This window comes from Bacillus rossius, assembly GCF_032445375.1.
Source record: "Bacillus rossius redtenbacheri isolate Brsri chromosome 4 unlocalized genomic scaffold, Brsri_v3 Brsri_v3_scf4_2, whole genome shotgun sequence".
NCBI lineage: Eukaryota > Metazoa > Arthropoda > Insecta > Phasmatodea > Bacillidae > Bacillus > Bacillus rossius.
In genome coordinates this window covers 10,879,304-10,898,488 of record NW_026962011.1, presented here as the reverse complement: position 1 = coordinate 10,898,488, position 19,185 = coordinate 10,879,304, and the positions used below count along the sequence as shown (strand labels likewise).

At 52.0% G+C, this 19,185-nt stretch overlaps 2 protein-coding genes across 2 annotated transcripts in view; both read right to left on the bottom strand.

Annotated features, from left to right (window-relative positions):
* Nucleotides 1–19,185, bottom strand: part of LOC134541950 (organic cation transporter protein) — a 111,621-nt gene that overhangs the window by 9,309 nt on the left and 83,127 nt on the right. The window contains exons 7-10 of the mRNA XM_063385707.1: nt 9,807–9,945; nt 9,010–9,137; nt 4,419–4,633; nt 2,583–2,764 (exon numbers count right to left, since the gene is read on the bottom strand). Coding sequence (XP_063241777.1) covers nt 2,583–2,764; nt 4,419–4,633; nt 9,010–9,137; nt 9,807–9,945 — 664 coding nt within the window. The remainder of the gene's footprint in view (nt 1–2,582; nt 2,765–4,418; nt 4,634–9,009; nt 9,138–9,806; nt 9,946–19,185) is intronic.
* On the bottom strand, nt 4,640–9,003 carry LOC134541949 (uncharacterized). Its single transcript, XM_063385706.1, has 2 exons — nt 7,647–9,003; nt 4,640–6,876 (listed from the first exon to the last, which is right to left on the bottom strand). Exons 1-2 carry the CDS (start codon nt 7,803–7,805, stop codon nt 5,047–5,049), a joined length of 1,989 nt encoding a protein of 662 aa, XP_063241776.1. The 5' UTR covers nt 7,806–9,003; the 3' UTR covers nt 4,640–5,046.

Below are 19,185 nucleotides of genomic sequence, written 5' to 3'. Positions count from 1 at the left end.
GCTGTCCCGCCACTCGCGGCGTCCACTCCGCCCGTCGCACTTCGTACAGTTTTAGGAGGTGTTCACACTCCCGCAAAAACTCCCGCGGGTCCTCGTTGTCTCTCCCCGCAAACTCTGGCAACTCAAACTGCGTGCTCACGTACCGCACTACCGGCCCATCTGTGTCCGCGTGCCTGTCCCCCTGTTCCCGTTTACTGTCCTCAACTGTGCTGTCCGTGCTGTTTGCGCCCTCGGCCGCGCCGCCGGACCCGCAAACCTCGTTTTTTACGTCCATTTTCGCGGAGTCTCCCTCCTCACACAAGTCCGTTTCGAAACTGATTAGATCGTATCTTTCTTGTCCCGCCTGTTTCCACGCCATCCTGTCCTCCTGTGCTACTGATCCGCGGATCGTGAACACAATCTCCCCCAGTAATACAATACGATCCTCCCCAGCGCGTTATCTTCAGTCCGGGATACCGCTGCACCGCCGTCTTGTATTTCTGTCCCCCACGACGCGCTATCTCTCGCCGAAACGTCTCGTGTTCGCGCCGTTCCCGCGCTGCGTTATCTCCCGCCGGCGCGCCGGCGCGACGTCTCGAATTCGAGCCGCTCCCACGCCGCGCAGCCGCACCTGCTTCCGTTCTGTCCTGCACCTGCGCGCTTGCGTGCGCTTGCGTGCGCTTGCGTGCGCTTGCGTATGCTTACGGCCCCACGTTGGGCGCCAAATGACGTCCCTCGGCTTCAGGTCCCCGTTTTCCCGTTGAAATAAATGTCCTGTTATGCCCGTACTGCCCTCGTCGGAGAGGTGTGGGTCCAGGCCAACGTGGCCGGGACCGGGAAAGGCGGGACCTGGAGGGAGAGTGAAGTGATTGCGAGGAATGTTGGTAGGTTGTCGCAAGCAGAACACGGCATTAACGAATTTCACGAGCCGTCTTTTATTAACGCTTATAAAGTCCTGCCGCAGCCTGGCGGAACCGTCGCGGAACAAGTGCCCTACCACGGCGACACGGACTCCCTGATGACGGGGCGGTTCTCAAATACGTTTCGGCGCGAATCGTAAAGTTTATTAATGCTAGGCTGACCCAGTGAGAAAGGGCCCGAAGACGGAACGCTGTACATACGCGGCCCGTTACGTAATGTTCCGTGGACGGCGAAAAGTTCAGAGACTCGTAGCACCACGTTCGCGTTGTAGAAACTGCCCGCTAGACACGTCTCCCGATGACTCGTAAGTTAACAATGCTAAGCTGATTCGCGGTGGCAGCTCAGCTGCCGTGACCGACTGCGGACTGAGCGAACGTTCAATCCCGAGCGCAACGTGCGCGGCTCGCGGAGCAACGAACACGTCTGTCTCCGCTCGAGACCAGGACGCGACTGCCTCTCCCCGCTCGCCCGCGGGCCGGCGCCCGCGGGTGGCGGGGAGGGAGGGGAAAATCGGCCGGCGTGGGAGAGAGCTCCGTCCCGCGGCGCGCCAGGCTGCAATTACATACTACGGCGAAACACTTCAGAAAAAGTTATTGAATTATTTACAAAGACATACACGAGACATTAATTACACAGCGAACTTGCACAATGAATAATAAATAAAATAAGTTAATTACACACATTCAAATCCCTTAATCGTTTACAAATATATACACACTGAAATAAAAGATAAAGTCACATAGAAAAAACACTCGTTGGCATGCTAGGGCGCACGCGGGTGCGTCCCTGGCCGTCGCACACACTGGGGTTCACTGGGGGGGAAAACAGGCCCCCTCAGGCCCGCGTCGGTGGCCAGGTACGGCCTCTGTATCTGGGAGGGTACGACGACTGTCGTCAATGTTATTTAATTGATATATATCAAAATGAAGGTAACTTTATTGCAAACACGCAAAATAGGTCCAGACTCACGGTTGCCGTGAGGTTTAAATTATGGATACAGTGTCTCGAGGAGATTATACAGTAAATAGAAATGGTAATTTATCGCGATTTTTTTAGCTAGGTTAATTGGCAAAACAATGTTACTTCTCATTCTAACGGTCGGGTCGAAATATATATTTTAAAGTAGGTGGTGTAATCTTGAGGCGTATCATTGACTCTCTGTAACAGGACAGCTTCGTTCTCACAGACCCTGTCAAATGATGGACGAGCTATTGCCGCCGATCAGAACCAGTGAGGAATATGTGCTTAAGACGTGAAAGTGTAATGAAGCCTGACAGAAAAAAACTTATTTTTTCCCCCGCGATAGTTTAACATCTCTACACTGTTTAAGATTCTCGCCTTCAATTTACGAAGCACGCTTGTTACAAATTATCCAGGGATCTTCGTAAATTTACGGACACTGAGTTCACTTACTTTGAACATTAATCCAAAAGGATATATTTTGGTATATTAACACACCTTTAAAAAAAACTTGTTACGAACACATTCCTTTTGTCAACTTGTGTGTTTGCCTTTGTTTAAAACGAAACATACAACTCTAAAATCATAATACGGCGTAGTTGCTATAAAGAGTTAAGTTATTTGAAATTTTGAAGATCTATTGGTTTATTTTAGGTTGATTCTTCATTGAAAAGGGCTTTAACTGACAGTAATTTCCCAGAGCGTGTCAGCGGGGCACTCACCAGCAGCGGCGCGAAGGGGGCGACCATGGCCCCCACCCTGGCCACGGTGGAGCTGGCGCCCACGCCGGCGCTGCGCATCACCGTGGGGTACAGCTCCGCCGTGTACACGAAGATGATGCCGAAGGAAGACGTTATGCCGATCTTGCCGATCAGGAAGAGCGTCACAACGGCCCAGACGGTGTCTGCAAACAGTGGTGCGGCGCACTGAAGACGTATTATCTTTGAAAGATTTGTGCAATGGGAGTGCATGACTTGATGTAAACTTTTGGAAATACGCCATTGCTAAGCACTTTTTCTGTAGAGGAAAACTAAAAAATACCCAAAAGACAAAAAACACAAATTAAGCACAAACATTGCTGTTGTCAACAGGATATAAACACCACATAATATCCCATAACAGTCTTTTGGGTATTTTTTAGCTTTCCTCTACAGAAAAAGTGCTTAGCAATGGCGTATGTCCAAAAGTTTACATAAAGTCACACTGAAGACGTGTTCTGGAAGCTTGTTTCATCTAAGTAGTAGTCTCCATCACCGATCATGGGAAAGCCAAGGAGGCAGGATTCGCAAGGAGGAAGCTAGGGGGGGGGGGTGGAGGCGCCTGCGACCTGACAGTTTTGCACATGGGGTTAACCAACACGTAATCTCTGGGTACGGTGCTTGCATGGTGTATACCCACTGCCCTTATTTTGACCTATATTCATGTACGCAATAAGCACAAATACATTTAAAATATTCAAAAAGTTTTCCATAAACTGAAGTTTTGAAATTATTATGTCTGTCAATCCATTTTCATAGTCAAAATTTTGCAAGCGCAAAATGTGGGCCTTCCCAGTGAGGGGCTCCTTAATTCCAGGGGGACAGAGCCCCTGTCGTCGCCCCCCCCCCCCAGTATCTACACTTATGCAAGAAGGTACAAGTAATTTTAAGCCTTAGTTTGCGCATATGGTGTAAAATTATGTATTTTGGCATCGTATACGTACAACTAATTAGCAGAACCTCAAATACAATATTACATTCAGGTAAGTATGTAATTTTACTGCAGAAACTCAAAATGAACTTTATAACTCAACAAATGTGGAATTAAATCTCTGCTGGGGTACTTAGTTATTACAAAGCGCATAATATAACACACAAGTCGAGTATTGTTATTTATGCACACCACATAATTTTGACCGCTGGAGTAAGTAATAAATATGTTTGTGTAGGAATTTTGCGCGCTATCGTGGATGGCAAAATAATATTTGTCTTACTGCGTAAATTTCATCAGCACTAGATTTATTTCAGCTCGTTCATTCCTTAACTGTTTGATAGAAAACACTTAAGCACATCCAGAAAAAAAAAATAGTGTCGTAACTAAAAATATTTGCAATTTTGGATGAACTACATGAAAAAAAATATATTTAGTAAAAGGTCCTTCCCAGAGTTAAATACTGTTTGGTGTAAAAAAAAATTGCAATGAAAATATTTCACTACTTTATTATAGAAATTTGTATCTATAACCGTAAAATAATGACGTAACTTTAGTTAGTCTAAAATTACATTTTTTCGAGTAACGAGGCTGTTTTAATGGGTGCGTGTGTGTTTACCGTCGTACAGTTAAGGAGCGAATGATACTTCCCTATAAGATAGAGCTGGACCCTTTACTGCGCATGCGCGAGTTCCCGAGGACCGACGAGGGGAAGTAAGGGGAGGGAGTGACTCCGCCATTGCCCTTGTCCGTCGCGTCGGCCCGACTTACACGAACACGGTATCGTACCCACGCAGTTGGCCAATAGCAAAGTAAACTCTGTACAAAGAAACCACGCAGACGTCGTGCTGGGCAGTGGGAGCTCCTACCCGGAGGCACGAAGCCGGCGGCGAGGCACGTCCCGCTGCACAGCATGAAGGACCCGCACAGGGCCTTCCTCCGGCCGAAGCGGTTCATGGCGTACCAGGCGAGGCTGTAGCCCGGGATCTCCACCAGGCACACCAGCGTGAAGTTCACGTACTTGTTCCCGCCGATGACGGTCGAGTTCACGGACAGACCGTAGTACACGAAGGCGTTCGCTATCCTGCAAGAACCGCGCGGGGAACGTAATGAGCTGTGCTTGAGTTGCACACCAGGCTCACAACATGCGCGCAACGTGAAGGGGGGGAGGGGGGGGGCAAGGGTATTTTGACCCCCACCTCTCTGAAACCTTGAAGTGGGGGCAAACGGGGGCAAAGAAAGTGCTGTATAGGGGAAAGGCACCTAAGAGTGCGCACCTAACAAACAATAGTCATATGTGACTACATTTTAAATTAACAATAAATGTTTGAGTCAAATTCGGTTTTATTAATCTATTATGCATTCATCTACATATGTTCAATTATGTGAAAACTGTTCATATTGTTATAAAACACACAAAAACAAATACATGCAAATGCGCACTCTTAGGTGAGCTAGCCCCTAAGAGTGCGCATTGTTTACCCTAAGAGTGCGCACTTAACACAGATCACAAGTAAATGTTACAGATCCTTCAAATGACGAACACTGCTCATGCCACCACTGTTGGCATTTAATACACTGTATCCAGTCTTCTGAGATTGGTTCAGTATATCTCTCATCACATCCTGGACAGAGTACATCACTTTCCACTGTCTTTGAAGTTTTACGCTTTTTCAATGGACCTGATGATTTTCCTTTCTTATTTGACTTCTGTGAATCTTGTGAACGTTTCTTTTCACTCTCCAGCAAAAGAGCATTTTTAAACGGCGAGCTTGTCATTACTTCCGATCGCCTGGCTTTCCTTTGTCTCTTGACTGTTGTGTCTGCTTTGGGAACAGGTACGATGCTGGCTGGAGAGATTCCCTTTCCCTCACTCTGATCTACCTTCATAGGACTATTATTTACAATGCAGTTGGAAGAGTTAATTTTCTTAACATTTTTCTCACTTGATACACCAGCTAGCATTTGGCAACCCAGATTAATTTCACTAGTCGACAACTCGACACCACTATCGATCGGCATATCATTCTCATCAGCGTTAGAAAACTCCAATCCAGCTACATGGACAATATTACTGGTCGACGGTATTTGGTCCAGCATTGTTTCATTATTCTCACTAGACACCAAACATTCCATATCAACTTGAAGATTTTCAATAGTTGATGGGGATGTGTCAAAGCTAGAAGGCATGATGGGGTTTTTCACAGTTTGTACAGAAGTATCTGGAGCAACAGGAACCACCTCGTTGCCACTGTCCATTGGCTCCTCTAGATTTGGCCTGTCAGTCACATGAGATGGGATGAAATCCTCGTCGCTGAACACATCAGGGTTATAAGGATAAATTCCTGTTGCACGAAATGAATTCTTTGCTTTCTCCATGGTGGCAACCTTCTCATATGAATTGCGGAACAAAAAACAAATGTCAGAATTGGAAATTGCACGGCCGGGGTGGTTGTGCATCCATTTCTCCGCTTCAATAGCAAACATTGATTTCAGAGGGCCGAAGAATCCTCGATCGAGAGGTTGCAGTTTGTGTGTAGCATGGGGAGGGAGTGAAAGAAGTGTGATATTGTGCTCTCGGCAAAAAAGAACAGCCTCAAGAGAATAGTGGGATGAGTGATTATCTAGAATTAGGAGTACTGGGTCATCCTCAGATGGTTTGACATAGGTCTTGAAATGTTTAAGCCAGACCAAAAACAGATCGGAATTAATGAAGCCACTATCAGATATCATGTGCAAAGAACCTTCAGGAGCATCTTTAAATAACTCTTGTTTCATTCTTTTCCTGGCGAAAATAATCGCAGGGGGCACATAGAAACCAACAGGATTCATGCAAAAAACTACTGTCACAGTTTGTCCTCTCTCTGCTGAAGACACTTTGCTGACTGAACGTTTGCCTTTGGGAGAAAGTACTTTGGGAACTTTGTTTGGGACACACGAGATTCCACTTTCATCCATATTGAATATACGATGAGCATGAAATTTCTTTTCATCTGACACTTGTTTCAAGTTATGGAAAAACCGCTGACACTGTACTCTGTTAAATCCAATGGCACGGCCAAGACTGCATTTTTCGGGTGCTCGAAGGGACAAATTCTGCCTCTTGCAGAAATCTTGCACCCAGTGTCGCCCTGCTGCCTTTGTCACATTGTTGAACCTGTGTGGAATATTGTTTAGAGTCGCATACTCAAAAGCCAAACTCATCAGTTGCTTTCTCCCTATGCCATAGAATCGGCTGTCCAAATCCCTTATGTGGTCTGCTAGTTCTTGCTCTTGAGCCGGTGTAAAAACTCGTTTCAATCTTCCTAGTGACACTGGTATGGATCCCTGAAACAATCATCGAACTCAACTCAGGATAATATATCAGGAATCTACTTACTAATGAAAATAAATGACAGCTAGGAAAGGCAAGGAAGGAAATATTAGTGGGTCAATCTACCCTAACAGCGCTTCAAAGAATGGAATGTTATGTAGATGAAACAGCAATGAAATGAGTAAGGAGACACACAAACAAGAACACAAAAATATCCATTAAACTGACACAGTACATTATTTTTCTTTACGACGAAATCGACTGAATTTAGCCTAAATCATTAATTCTGAGCTAGCGATGGCCAGTTTTCGAATAGTAATCGCTAAATAATAACTAAATATACAAACGACTGCTTTAATTATGCAGGCTTAACAAACCTTATTTTTGTATAATTGGAAATGAATTAACATTTTGTTAAGTAAGCCTAGATAACTGACAAGGAATTAAATTAATGCAAGTTTATTATATTTATAAAAATTCTAAAGTAGGTAATAATAAATTATCTCAAATTTTCTTTATTGTAACTTAGCAATTTTATGAAATATATTTAAATTGTTGTGTATTTTTTACAAAAAATGTAATTAATAATTTTGTTTTGGAACATTATGTATGGGAAGTCAAGTAATTGCTATTGATTGGCTTATACTAGGTTGGTCTCAATTTGGCCGATTTCAACTCACTACTAATTCTAATGAAGACTCGGACTAAGAAACATGAATAAGTTCATGCATTTAAGTTACATTTATCAAAATAATACAATTATTGCTAATTAAATAGTACTTACTGCTTTTAGGCGTTTCCTTAGCATAGATTCCTTTGTGCCCAGATACTTTGCAACTTTTTGTTGACTTTCCCCATTTAGTATTCTGTTTCTTGCTTCATTTAAGATTTCTTCTGAAAATATTAACTTTCTTTCCGATTTTCTCTTATAAGAAGATGACATTCTGAAACAAATATAGGCCTATTTGATGAAAATTGTTCATTTTTGTATTAATATAAACTTGTCCCAAAGAGTACGCAAGGTGCTCCAAAGAGTGCGCGCGCACTCTTGTGGACAAACTTTGTGCGCACTCTTAGGGAATGAACACGAAGTATCTAAAAGAGTCGACAGATAGCAGCACATACCGTAAAAGCTAATATGGCTTTATCGACACGAATGCTGAAAACCAAAGCTGCTACGTAATATAAAGATAATGAACGCATCTCTGTTTACCTACTTGCTATAGCTTAAGTTACCCGATAAAAATATTACATGAAAACAACAACAAATGAACTCTCACCTTTCAAATCTACAAATAATCTTGTGCAGCTGCAAGTTTCACGCCACTCGTTTGTCACACAGTAACGAACAATCTGAGGCTATACACTTTTTTTTCAATGTTGCCAACTGTAAGAAAATAGCAATGCGTACTCTTAGGGGATGCGCACTCTTAGGTGCCTTTCCCCTATTCAATTTTTAGATAATAAAACTGCTTAAATAGCACCATTTTCCACATTGAAATACAAATTTTCCCGGCCCGCTTCAATAGGGGGGATCGATGATTCTTTATAAAAAGGTATATTGCCCCTTCTTTGGAAATTTAGTTGTTGCGCCCCTGCGCGCAACATCTATCCAGAAAGAATAACGTTGCGGTTACGGTTGATGAAATGCGACATGGATGCTTAACGGACCCCAAGCACAAAACAATTACAAATTATTGTGGGTCTAGAACTTTCTGACATTGCTAAGAATGAAACCAAAAATGATATTCATTAAATGAAAACACACGTGTTTTGTTTATCAATGAGGAAATACTTAAATAAATATCTAACATGCGTGATTATTTTGTACAATCATGAATAAAATTAATAAAAAATTTCAAACATCTTAGATTAAAGCAATGGGAGAATTATTATGGAGCAGGTGTATTGGCGTAACCAATCACTAAATAATTGTCTCGACGATCTCGTTTTCGGAGTGATATTAACAACTCCCTTCCCCCCGCAGTTTTTCCAACAAAATAAAAGTAAGATTCATATTTTTATGCTCTTGTTTCCCTATCCGGGACTGGACATAATAGGTAGTTACGCGACTGCATGCATGCTTTCCTGAAATAATTTTTACTTTTTTATTGTTAAAACAACCATGCAACTTTGAGTGAACTGACCAGACGTAGAACAGCAAGAAAGATCGCAACAGCAGCTTCTTGTTCTTGCAGATGAGGCAGATGCTCTCCCAGATACCCAACACTTGCTTCACTTTGGTGGGGAACGTGCGGCCTCCGACATACTCTTCCTGAAAAGCTAAGCAGTCATGAGCCATATCCGACGACTAGAGGTTGCACAAAAATCAAGAACTGCATTGTTCATAAATAACTAACACAGCTCAAGGCGTTTCAGTTTTTATGCTTACTGGTGGCTTTTGCCGCAGTCTCCAGCATTAGATTAAAGAACGTTTAAAAATACTGCCTGCATGACTAAACTTTCCTCGAATAAACTGTGTAAAAACCTGATGCAATTCAGAGAATTGGGCTTATTGATGTGAGGATGTGAGGATTGAAGGTTCTATTAGCAATTATAATTTCAAGAATTACTAGTTAAATTACATTATAGCGCGTGCAGCGCTCAAACACATAATGCTTCAGACAAAAAATTAGAATTTTCAACATAATATAACAAATATTGATTTTTTCCGACCTATTGAACATCAAGGCTTGTGCTTTACATGGTGCATTATAAAATTTCCCGTATTTAACAAGTTAACATTTTATTTGGCAATCTATAGGGGCGAATCCATTTACGTTTAGGGAGATGGGCTTCTTTAGTAACACGGACTTGCACATATGCATACAATGATGTATTTCAAATCGACCGGCAAACTTCAGAACATTATTGTAAACATCTATTTTCAATGATAAATATTTAATGTGGATAGCATTAAAGAATTAAAAATGTGACACATTACCTCATTACTGATATCAAATTTCGACAGTAATCTTTCGGAGAGTTTAACTCCGTTAGTCTTTGCGGCTTTGGTGATGATACTCGATGCTTCTTTATTTTTCTTGTTCGTCAGCAGCCACCGCACTGACTCTGGGACAAACCTGTAAGAAAGTCCTTAAGGCTAATTTATAAAAGTACAGCCATCAAATAACGTGGTGCTATTAATAAGTAGCATATCTCTGGATTTGGACACTGGGTTCTGGACAATCACGCAATTATCCTACCCACCTAAACACTGCTGTAGTTTAAGTTTTGGCTGTGTTTATGAATATGGTGCAGGTCGTAAATCATGGCACACATTGCTGTTGAGTGTTTTGTTTTCTCAGCCAGAGCACTCAATTTTCCTAAAACACTGAATTATATTGCTGCTTCGTATAGAGCGATTCTATTCACATCCCATTCAAGAACGACAGACACATAATGTAGACGGTACAGTATCACAAAACATTAATTTAGGTTGGTGTTATCACCATTTTAGCATGCAGTTCCTATCCTGAAATACAAAATACTATATTACAAACATCCCATTTGTTCGTTGAGCTCTAGGTTCTCTGCGACGACAAACTAAATGCAACAGCGACAATCCAACAATTTGACGCCGACCGCCAATGCTCCTCTGTCGCATAGACCGCTATGCCTCATCAACGTCTCGCAAAAGCGTGTGCACCGAACGCGCCCGTGCGCGCAGCAAAGTGCAGTTCGTGCGACGAGGCGAACGCCATACAACGAGTGCTACACCGGCGCAAGGATCCGGCCGGGTGTGGCATATCCTTCCGCCGCACTACAACAAATTGTTATAATTATGTTTTTCCACAGGATTTTATTAAACATTATTTTTTATTAATTAATAATTAAGTCTTTGCAAAATCATGTTTCAATGTGCGATTTGTCCCGAACCTGGCCGGTTCAGTTTCCCGCGAAATTCACACGTTTCCGCGGGAGGGCTGGCGGGGGAGGGGGGTCGCGCGCGGCGACACCGCTAGTGTCCTTCGAGAGCTCAACCAGGCCGGCAGCCTGCGCGCAACGCGGAACCTTCAACCTTTGCATTCACCGACATGTAGTTTTCCATAGTGTAATTTCTTTTCAACCTTTTGTACAGTTCCGCGGTCGGCCTAAATTTACCATGAGGTACTTAACTTAATTCAATCAGTGCTCCGAGATGAGTGTTTACGTCATACGTAAGTACTGTGGGGAGAGTATGTGTTTTTACGTCGGCGCTTCACGCCCAACCTAGCCTACAGGCTACTTAGTTTTGGCCCGCACGGGGCAGCCAGCAGGCGACACGTGCCATCCAACTTAATAACGATTCAGTCCCTGGGACACACCTAGACACCACGTAGAGTCGCCGGAGACACGGGCCTACGTGTTGCTAGCCCAGTTTATCAAGTGTAATGTGTTAGCGGAATAGTTGTTCGCCTAAGTGTAATTCGTCATGTCAGGGCTTATGTATCACCGTCGTACTGCAGTGCGCCACCAAACTTAATAACGATTCAGTCCCTGGGACACACCTAGTCACCACGTAGAGTCGCCGGAGACACGGGCCTACGTGTTGCTAGCCCAGTTTATCCAGAGCTAGGTATTAGTGTAGTGTATTGTGCTTCAAAATATCGTGTGCCATGTCAGAGTGTCTTTTGTAACTTTCGCGTCACGTATACGAGTCTGCCCCTCACGCGCATAAGAATCGTGAGCCGCCACTGAGGAAGTGAGCTGCGCGTGTGACTAGTCGCGTCGGGCAAACCGTTACGGCCAGAACGGGCAGCACCATGTATTGGGCTGTGCTGTATTAAATTCACCAACTATCTGAAGAGGTTTTGTGTTATTATTCAGGCGTCCCGAGTGGCCTCAACAGCTCGGGGGGCCCTACTGCGTTGACCCCTACCTCTAGCCACAAGGCCGAACCTTCCCTGAGATCACGAACTGAACAAAATCACGTCTAAATACTCAGAGGTAGCGGGGACGGCGTCAAATTGGCGCCCGACTAGTGTGGCTTTAATTTTCTAAAAATTAATTTCCAAATATTGTTTCAAATTTTTCAAATTTTTTCTCAAATTTTTCAAATTTTATACTTCAAATTAGTGTACCAGTAAGGGCTCGCGTAGGAAGTCGGGAATCGCGCGGAAACGGACGCGACGCGCAGACAGCCAAAGGAGCGGGCACCTGGCGATAGGCGCGCGTCAAGTTACACGCCAGACGCGCATCAAGTTACGCGTCAGGCGAGATAACGGCTGTGGGAGCGGAAGTCCGCGCGCCTCGCACACGGATCAGGTGGCGCAGCTGCGCAGCTGCTACGCGCCGAACAGGAGCACGAACATGAGCCGTGACGGAGCGGTAAAGATAGACATGGAAGGGGTATGCCACGCATGCCTTCTGCCAGGGTTGCCAATAAATCATGCCGCGGCAGGGGTTTTCGCCACCTGTACCTGCGACACAGATAGGAAGCACAAAACAGACTTTGACGACAGAAAATCAGGGCCGACGTCTACAATTCAGTGCGGCGCGAGGGGATGTCATCGGCGGCCCGATGAGGTGGCGTTCTGCCACCAGTGCGGCACCGTGAGGCACCGCTCGTGCACCGAGGCCCGGGAGTTCCTTAACTTCCGGAATGGGCTATTCATGTGCCGCGCGTGCGAGCTCGCGCTGGACAGACCGTCAGCGACGCCGGCGGCCCCTGTCGCACCGCGCCCCGGCGGCACCCTCAAGCTGCCGGAGTTCGGAGGGCAGGAGCACGAGGACCCCGCAAAGTTCCTGCGGACATGCCGAGACAGGCTGGCACGATACGCGGTGCCTACAGATGAGTGGACGGAGAAGGCGTGCGATCAGCTGAGGGGGTGTGCCCTTGACTGGTGGACCACAGCCGGAGAATACGGCATGGAGTGGGGTGACTTCGCCAACGGACTGGAGGAGCGTTTCAACGACGCCCGTGCCCGGGCCCGGTGTCAACAGTCACTGTTCTGCCGGCCTCAGGAGGCGGGGGAGAGCGCGGAGGCCTTCATCAGGTCTAAGGCGCGGCTCCACCGACGGCTGGCGGAACGGGAGGACGACAGCAGCATGCTAGGGGTAGTCGTCCAGCTGATGCTGCCCGAACTGCGGCCATTCCTTAGGGCCGCCACCGACAAGGGACTGGAGACGTTCGTGCGGTTGGCGAACGAGGTGGAGCGCGACGTGCAAGCTGTCCGTCGCAGCCGCGAGCCGCCCACCCGACGGCCAGGTGCGTCGCCACCGATGTTGGCGGCCCCCGAGGTCTCCAGGGCTCTGGTACCGTACGTGGAGCCAGTGCCGAGGCAACAGGGGGAGCAGCCGTCCCGACGTACCGCACCCAGGGAGAACACCGGGGCACCAAACCAGGGGGCTCCGCGCTGCAAGTACTGCCGTGAGGAGCGGTACCACTGGCACGACGTCTGTCCCACGCGGGCAGCTGTCTGGCAAGCCCGTGGGGCGGGCGGCCTTACGTCGGGAAACGCCCGCTAGGGGGTAGTGCCATGGCTGGCCACTGTCCCTGGAACCCTAGCCCGGCCTCCACTGTCACCCCGGCGCGCCCCGTCAGGACGGACGGGCGCGGCGCACTCGACTCGTCAGCGGCCTGCACCGGGTCGTCGGCGAGCCGCACCGGACACCAGGTGGCCCCGGCGACACCGGCAGCACCTGCGGTGTCCGCGGACACACCGGCACGCCCCGTCAGGACGGACGGGCGCGGCGCACCCGACTCGTCAGCGGCCTGCACCGGGTCGTCGGCGAGCCGCACCGGACACCAGGTGGCCCCGGCGACACCGGCAGCACCTGCGGTGTCCGCGGACACACCGGCACGCCCCGTCAGGACGGACGGGCGCGTCGCACCCGACTCGTCAGCGGCCTGCACCGGGTCGTCGGCGAGCCGCACCGGACACCAGGTGGCCCCGGCGACACCGGCAGCACCTGCGGTGTCCGCTGACACACCGGCACGCCCCGTCAGGACGGACGGGCGCGGCGCACCCGACTCGTCAGCGGCCTGCACCGGGTCGTCGGCGAGCCGCACCGGACACCAGGTGGCCCCGGCGACACCGGCAGCACCTGCGGTGTCCGCTGACACACCGGCACGCCCCGTCAGGACGGACGGGCGCGGCGCACCCGACTCGTCAGCGGCCTGCACCGGGTCGTCGGCGAGCCGCACCGGACACCAGGTGGCCCCGGCGACACCGGCAGCACCTGCGGTGTCCGCTGACACACCGGCACGCCCCGTCAGGACGGACGGGCGCGGCGCACCCGACTCGTCAGCGGCCTGCACCAGGTCGTCGGCGAGCCGCACCGGACACCAGGTGGCCCCGGCGACACCGGCAGCACCTGCGGTGTCCGCTGACACACCGGCACGCCCCGTCAGGACGGACGGGCGCGGCGCACCCGACTCGTCAGCGGCCTGCACCGGGTCGTCGGCGAGCCGCACCGGACACCAGGTGGCCCCGGCGACACCGGCAGCACCTGCGGTGTCCGCTGACACATCGGCACGCCCCGTCAGGACGGACGGGCGCGGCGCACCCGACTCGTCAGCGGCCTGCACCGGGTCGTCGGCGAGCCGCACCGGACACCAGGTGGCCCCGGCGACACCGGCAGCACCTGCGGTGTCCGCTGACACACCGGCACGCCCCGTCAGGACGGACGGGCGCGGCGCACCCGACTCGTCAGCGGCCTGCACCGGGTCGTCGGCGAGCAGTACCGGACACCAGGTGACCCCGGCGACACCGGCAGCACCTGCGGACCGCCTGACGGCAGCGGCAGCGCCCCGGGAGCAGTGTGGTGAGTCGTTCCAATTAGGGCAGTTGGGACCTGGGGCGGGGCATTTACTCCGGATTCCCGTCAGGATGGATGGACAGCCGGTGCATGCTCTTGTCGACACGGCCGCCAGCCACACGTATGTGTCGGCTCAATGCTCGAGCGTACGGGACATTGTCTCAGATGTGGAGGAGGTACAGTTAGCGACGCAGGGGGCGACAGCGCGTATTGTTGGCCGCTCGAACATCACCCTCTCCATCAGGGACCATGTTAGTCACACAACAGCACTAGTAGTAGAGGGACTACGGGAGATGCTGATCCTAGGTCTGCCTTGGCTGGCGCAGGAGGACGCCACTGTGGAAGTCAGGGAGGGGAGGTTGCACGTTGGCCACCACGAGCGGCGCACAGTTTACAGCCTGGGCTATCGGCCACCCGCCGAGCAGGGGACACCCATCACGCTCGCGGACTTGAGGAACGGTGTGCCCGCTGCCCATGTAGAGCTCATAAACAATGTCTTGTCTCAACAGCCACAGGTGTTTGCGGCCACAGATATGCTCCGCCGTACCACAACCACGGAACACACCATCCCCACCCGACCTCACCAACCCCAGTTCGTAAAACCATACGGGTTCGGACCCACTGAAAGGCACGTCATCCAGACCCAGATCACGGAAATGTTACGCGATGGAGTCATCGAACCCAGTGAGTCGCCATACAACTGCCAGATTGTCATGGCGAACAAGAAAGATGGCTCCATGCGTTTTTGTGTGAATTTCAAACCAGTCAATTCAGTAACCATACCCGCCCCACCACCGCTCATCAACATAACAGACGCTTTGGCGGGGCTGGGCGACGCCCGCATCTTCACGTCCCTGGACCTCAAGTCCGGGTACTGGCAGGTGCCGGTACGTCCAGAGGACCGCCCGAAGACCGCGTTCACTGCCCCTGACGGCCGGCGTTTCCAGTTCTGTGCCATGCCGTTCGGGCTGATGGACGCCCCCGCGACCTTCCAGGCCATGATGGTGCGTGTGTTAGACGGGTACGCGGGCGAGTTCGCCGCCGCGTACCTGGATGACGTCATCATCTGGTCACGGTCGTGGGAGGACCACGCCCGGCACCTCGGCCTGGTCCTTGAGCGGCTGGCCAGACACGGCCTCACGTGTGCCCCCCAGAAATGCCACGTGGGCGCGGCTGAACTGGAGTACCTAGGGCACATGGTGGACGCGGAGGGTTGCCGCCCTCTGCCAAAGCACCTGAACCTTATTGAGTCCAAACCCGCCCCTCGAACCCGCAAGCAGCTGCAGAAGTTGATGGGCCTTCTCAACTGGCTGCGCTCGTTCATTCCGCATTTTGCCAGCGTCACCGCCCCGATGACGGACTTGCTGTCACCCAAGCTCCGGTTTCAGTGGACCAGCGAAGCGGACGCCGCCCTGGATGCGGTGAAACGGCAGTTCCGCGAGTGCCACCAGCTCGCCCGTCTGCAGCCTGACCTTCCCCTGTTCCTTCAGACAGACGCCAGTCAGGAGGGGATGGGGGCCGTCCTATACCAGGTGGGGGACAAAGGCGTGCGCCGGGTGGTGGAGTACGCCAGCGCCAAGTTCGGCCAGCCCGAACGGCGGTACCATGTGAACGAGCAGGAGTGCATGGCCGTCGTTTGGGCTATGCGCCGCTACCGCCACCACCTGGAGGGCCGCCGGTTCACGCTGCGGACGGACAGCCAGTGTCTCCGCTGGCTGGACTCCGCCCAGGGCCGCAAGTCGAAGTTCACGAGGTGGGCGTTGATGCTCCAGAACTTCGACTTCGCGGTCAAGCACGTCCCTGGACGGGACAACCAGTTCGCCGACGAGTTGTCGCGCCATCCCGACCCACACAACACGTTTCAGGATGACCAGGACTGGGAGGGGCTGTTGCCGCCAGGGGGAGTCGCGCCGCCGGTCACTCCAGGGGAGGCGCCCGCAACTTTATTCCACATCCCAAGGGCCCCCGATTATCCCGCCGTCTTGCCTGTGGAGACCCTGAGCGGATTAGTGGAATTCGTGAAACAGGCCCAGCGGACAGACGACCCCACACAGGCCGAGGTGCGGTCATGTGGGGAGCAGGTTCACCCCTACCACAGGTGCGTGGACGGGGTGTTGGAGACCCGGGTACCAGGGGACATGGACGCCTGGCGCCTTCATGTGCCGCTCGGTGCCCGCGAGCAGGTCATGGGCTTCCACCACACGCACGAGCTGGCGGGACACCCAGGTGCGCACCAAACCCAGTTAGACATCCGTAAGACCTTCCATTGGCCGGGGGTGACGCGGGACGTACGGGACCTGGTGCGGCGCTGCCAGCAGTGCCAGCAGAGGAAGACGAGGCGGTCTGACGGGGTGGAGCAGCAGCGCCCCCGACGGCCCTGCGACCCGTTTCACACCCTGGCCCTGGACATAATGGGGCCCTACCCGCGGACCACCCGGGGAAGGAGGTTCTTGGTCGTCATCACAGACATTTTCACCCGGTGGGTCGAGGCCTTCCCGGTGTCCAACGTGCGCGCCGGAACCATAGCCGCCCTGCTGGACCACGAGATATTCCCGCGGTATGGTTTCGCGCGCGTGCTGTTGACGGACAACGGCTGTCAGTTCAGCGGGAGGCGCTGGAGAGCTGACTGTCGCCGTTGGGGTCTCGACCACCACACCACCCCCATTTACCATCCCCAGGCCAACCCCACTGAGAGGCGGAACCAGGAGGTCAAGGCGCAGCTGCGGCTGAGGTTGAGGGACGACCACTCCAAATGGGACGTCCACCTGCCGAAGCTGTTGTATTGCCTCCGGCGCCGCACCAACGCTGTCACCGGTCATTCCCCTGCCGAGCTTCTGTACGGGAAGAACTTGGCTTTGCCCGGGGAAAGCAGGGTGGCCGATGTTGCCATGGGCACGGTGGCGCGCCCCAATCATGAGGAGGGGAGGGAGCACGCCAGACAACGGCAGGCCCAATTCCTGGCGGCCCACACGCCCATGACTAGTCACCCCCCACCCCCCATCCAGCCAGGTCAGCTGGTATATGTCAGGCAGCACCACTTGTCGTCCGGGGCGCGTAACTTTTGTGCGGGGTTGGCGCCTCGATGGTCGGAGCCGCGGGAGGTCCTGTGGAGGACGGGCCCCTCATCCTATGCGGTCCGGACGCCAAGGGGACGGCCCGCTAAAGTGCACCGGGACGACCTGCGCGTAGTCGCGCACGGGGTCAGAGTTGGCCCAACGACCCCCTCTTCACCATCCCCCACACTCCAGGAAGCCACAGATACGCCGCGGGAAGGAGCAGCACCTGAACCCACCACCCGGGGGGACATGCACACGGGCGACACAGACGTGGGTAGCCCTGATCAGGCACATGAGTGCAACCAACCCGACCTCCGGGACACCCCGAGCAGGTCCCCGGTGCCGCTGGCCACAGTTCCGCACGTCCCCGAGGAGGTGGGGAATCCGTTGGTCTGGTTTCCTGACGAGGAGGGGGAGGAGGTCTGTGAGGAGGAGGACGTCGAGCCACTGTGGCCGCTGGACCTCAGCCTGGCGGACGCCACGTTCCGGGTATCCGTGGACGAGCCCGAGGAGGGGGAGGAGGAGCCGGACAGTAGGGATAGGCGCCCCACCCGCAGACGTCGGGCCCCGGTCAGGACGTACTGCGCGGACAGCGAGCCGGTAGAGTTCGCTCCTGTCCCCGCCGTGGAGGCGAGCTGCCCGACCACCCAACCGGACACGAGGGGACCTACCACACTCTGCACAGTGGAGACCCCTACCAGCACAGTCCCCACCACACGACCACAGAGGGCCCGCCGACCCCCGGCCTACCTGGCGGATTACGAGTGGTCCAGGTCCCCGTCGAGCTACTCCACCCGGGCGCGGCCCGTAAGGGGCGATCCAGGTGTGCCAACACTCGTGGCCGGACCCCTATCATTCCCCCCGCCCACGTCATCCATTCCACCACCCTGCCACACCCCGACCACACTGACCCCCCCACCCACTTGTCACCATATTGAGCTAGAAGAGGCGCACGTCGCTGCCCAGTCCCAGGGGGGGAAAGGACACGGGTCAGGGCGTAACCCCTTATCATTCATTGAGTGGGAGAGGTATTCAGGGCAGAATGTTTACATCACAACACACCACCACTCCGCCGCGTAGTGTAGGGCTCGCAGTGCGGCGAACGTCAGTGAAGTGCTCAGCGTGTGAAGCGAGGCGTTGATGCACATAGCGGTCTCAGAGAAGGGGGGGCATTTGACGCCGACCGCCAATGCTCCTCTGTCGCATAGACCGCTATGCCTCATCAACGTCTCGCAAAAGCGTGTGCACCGAACGCGCCCGTGCGCGCAGCAAAGTGCAGTTCGTGCGACGAGGCGAACGCCATACAACGAGTGCTACACCGGCGCAAGGATCCGGCCGGGTGTGGCATATCCTTCCGCCGCACTACAACAAATTGTTATAATTATGTTTTTCCACAGGATTTTATTAAACATTATTTTTTATTAATTAATAATTAAGTCTTTGCAAAATCATGTTTCAATGTGCGATTTGTCCCGAACCTGGCCGGTTCAGTTTCCCGCGAAATTCACACGTTTCCGCGGGAGG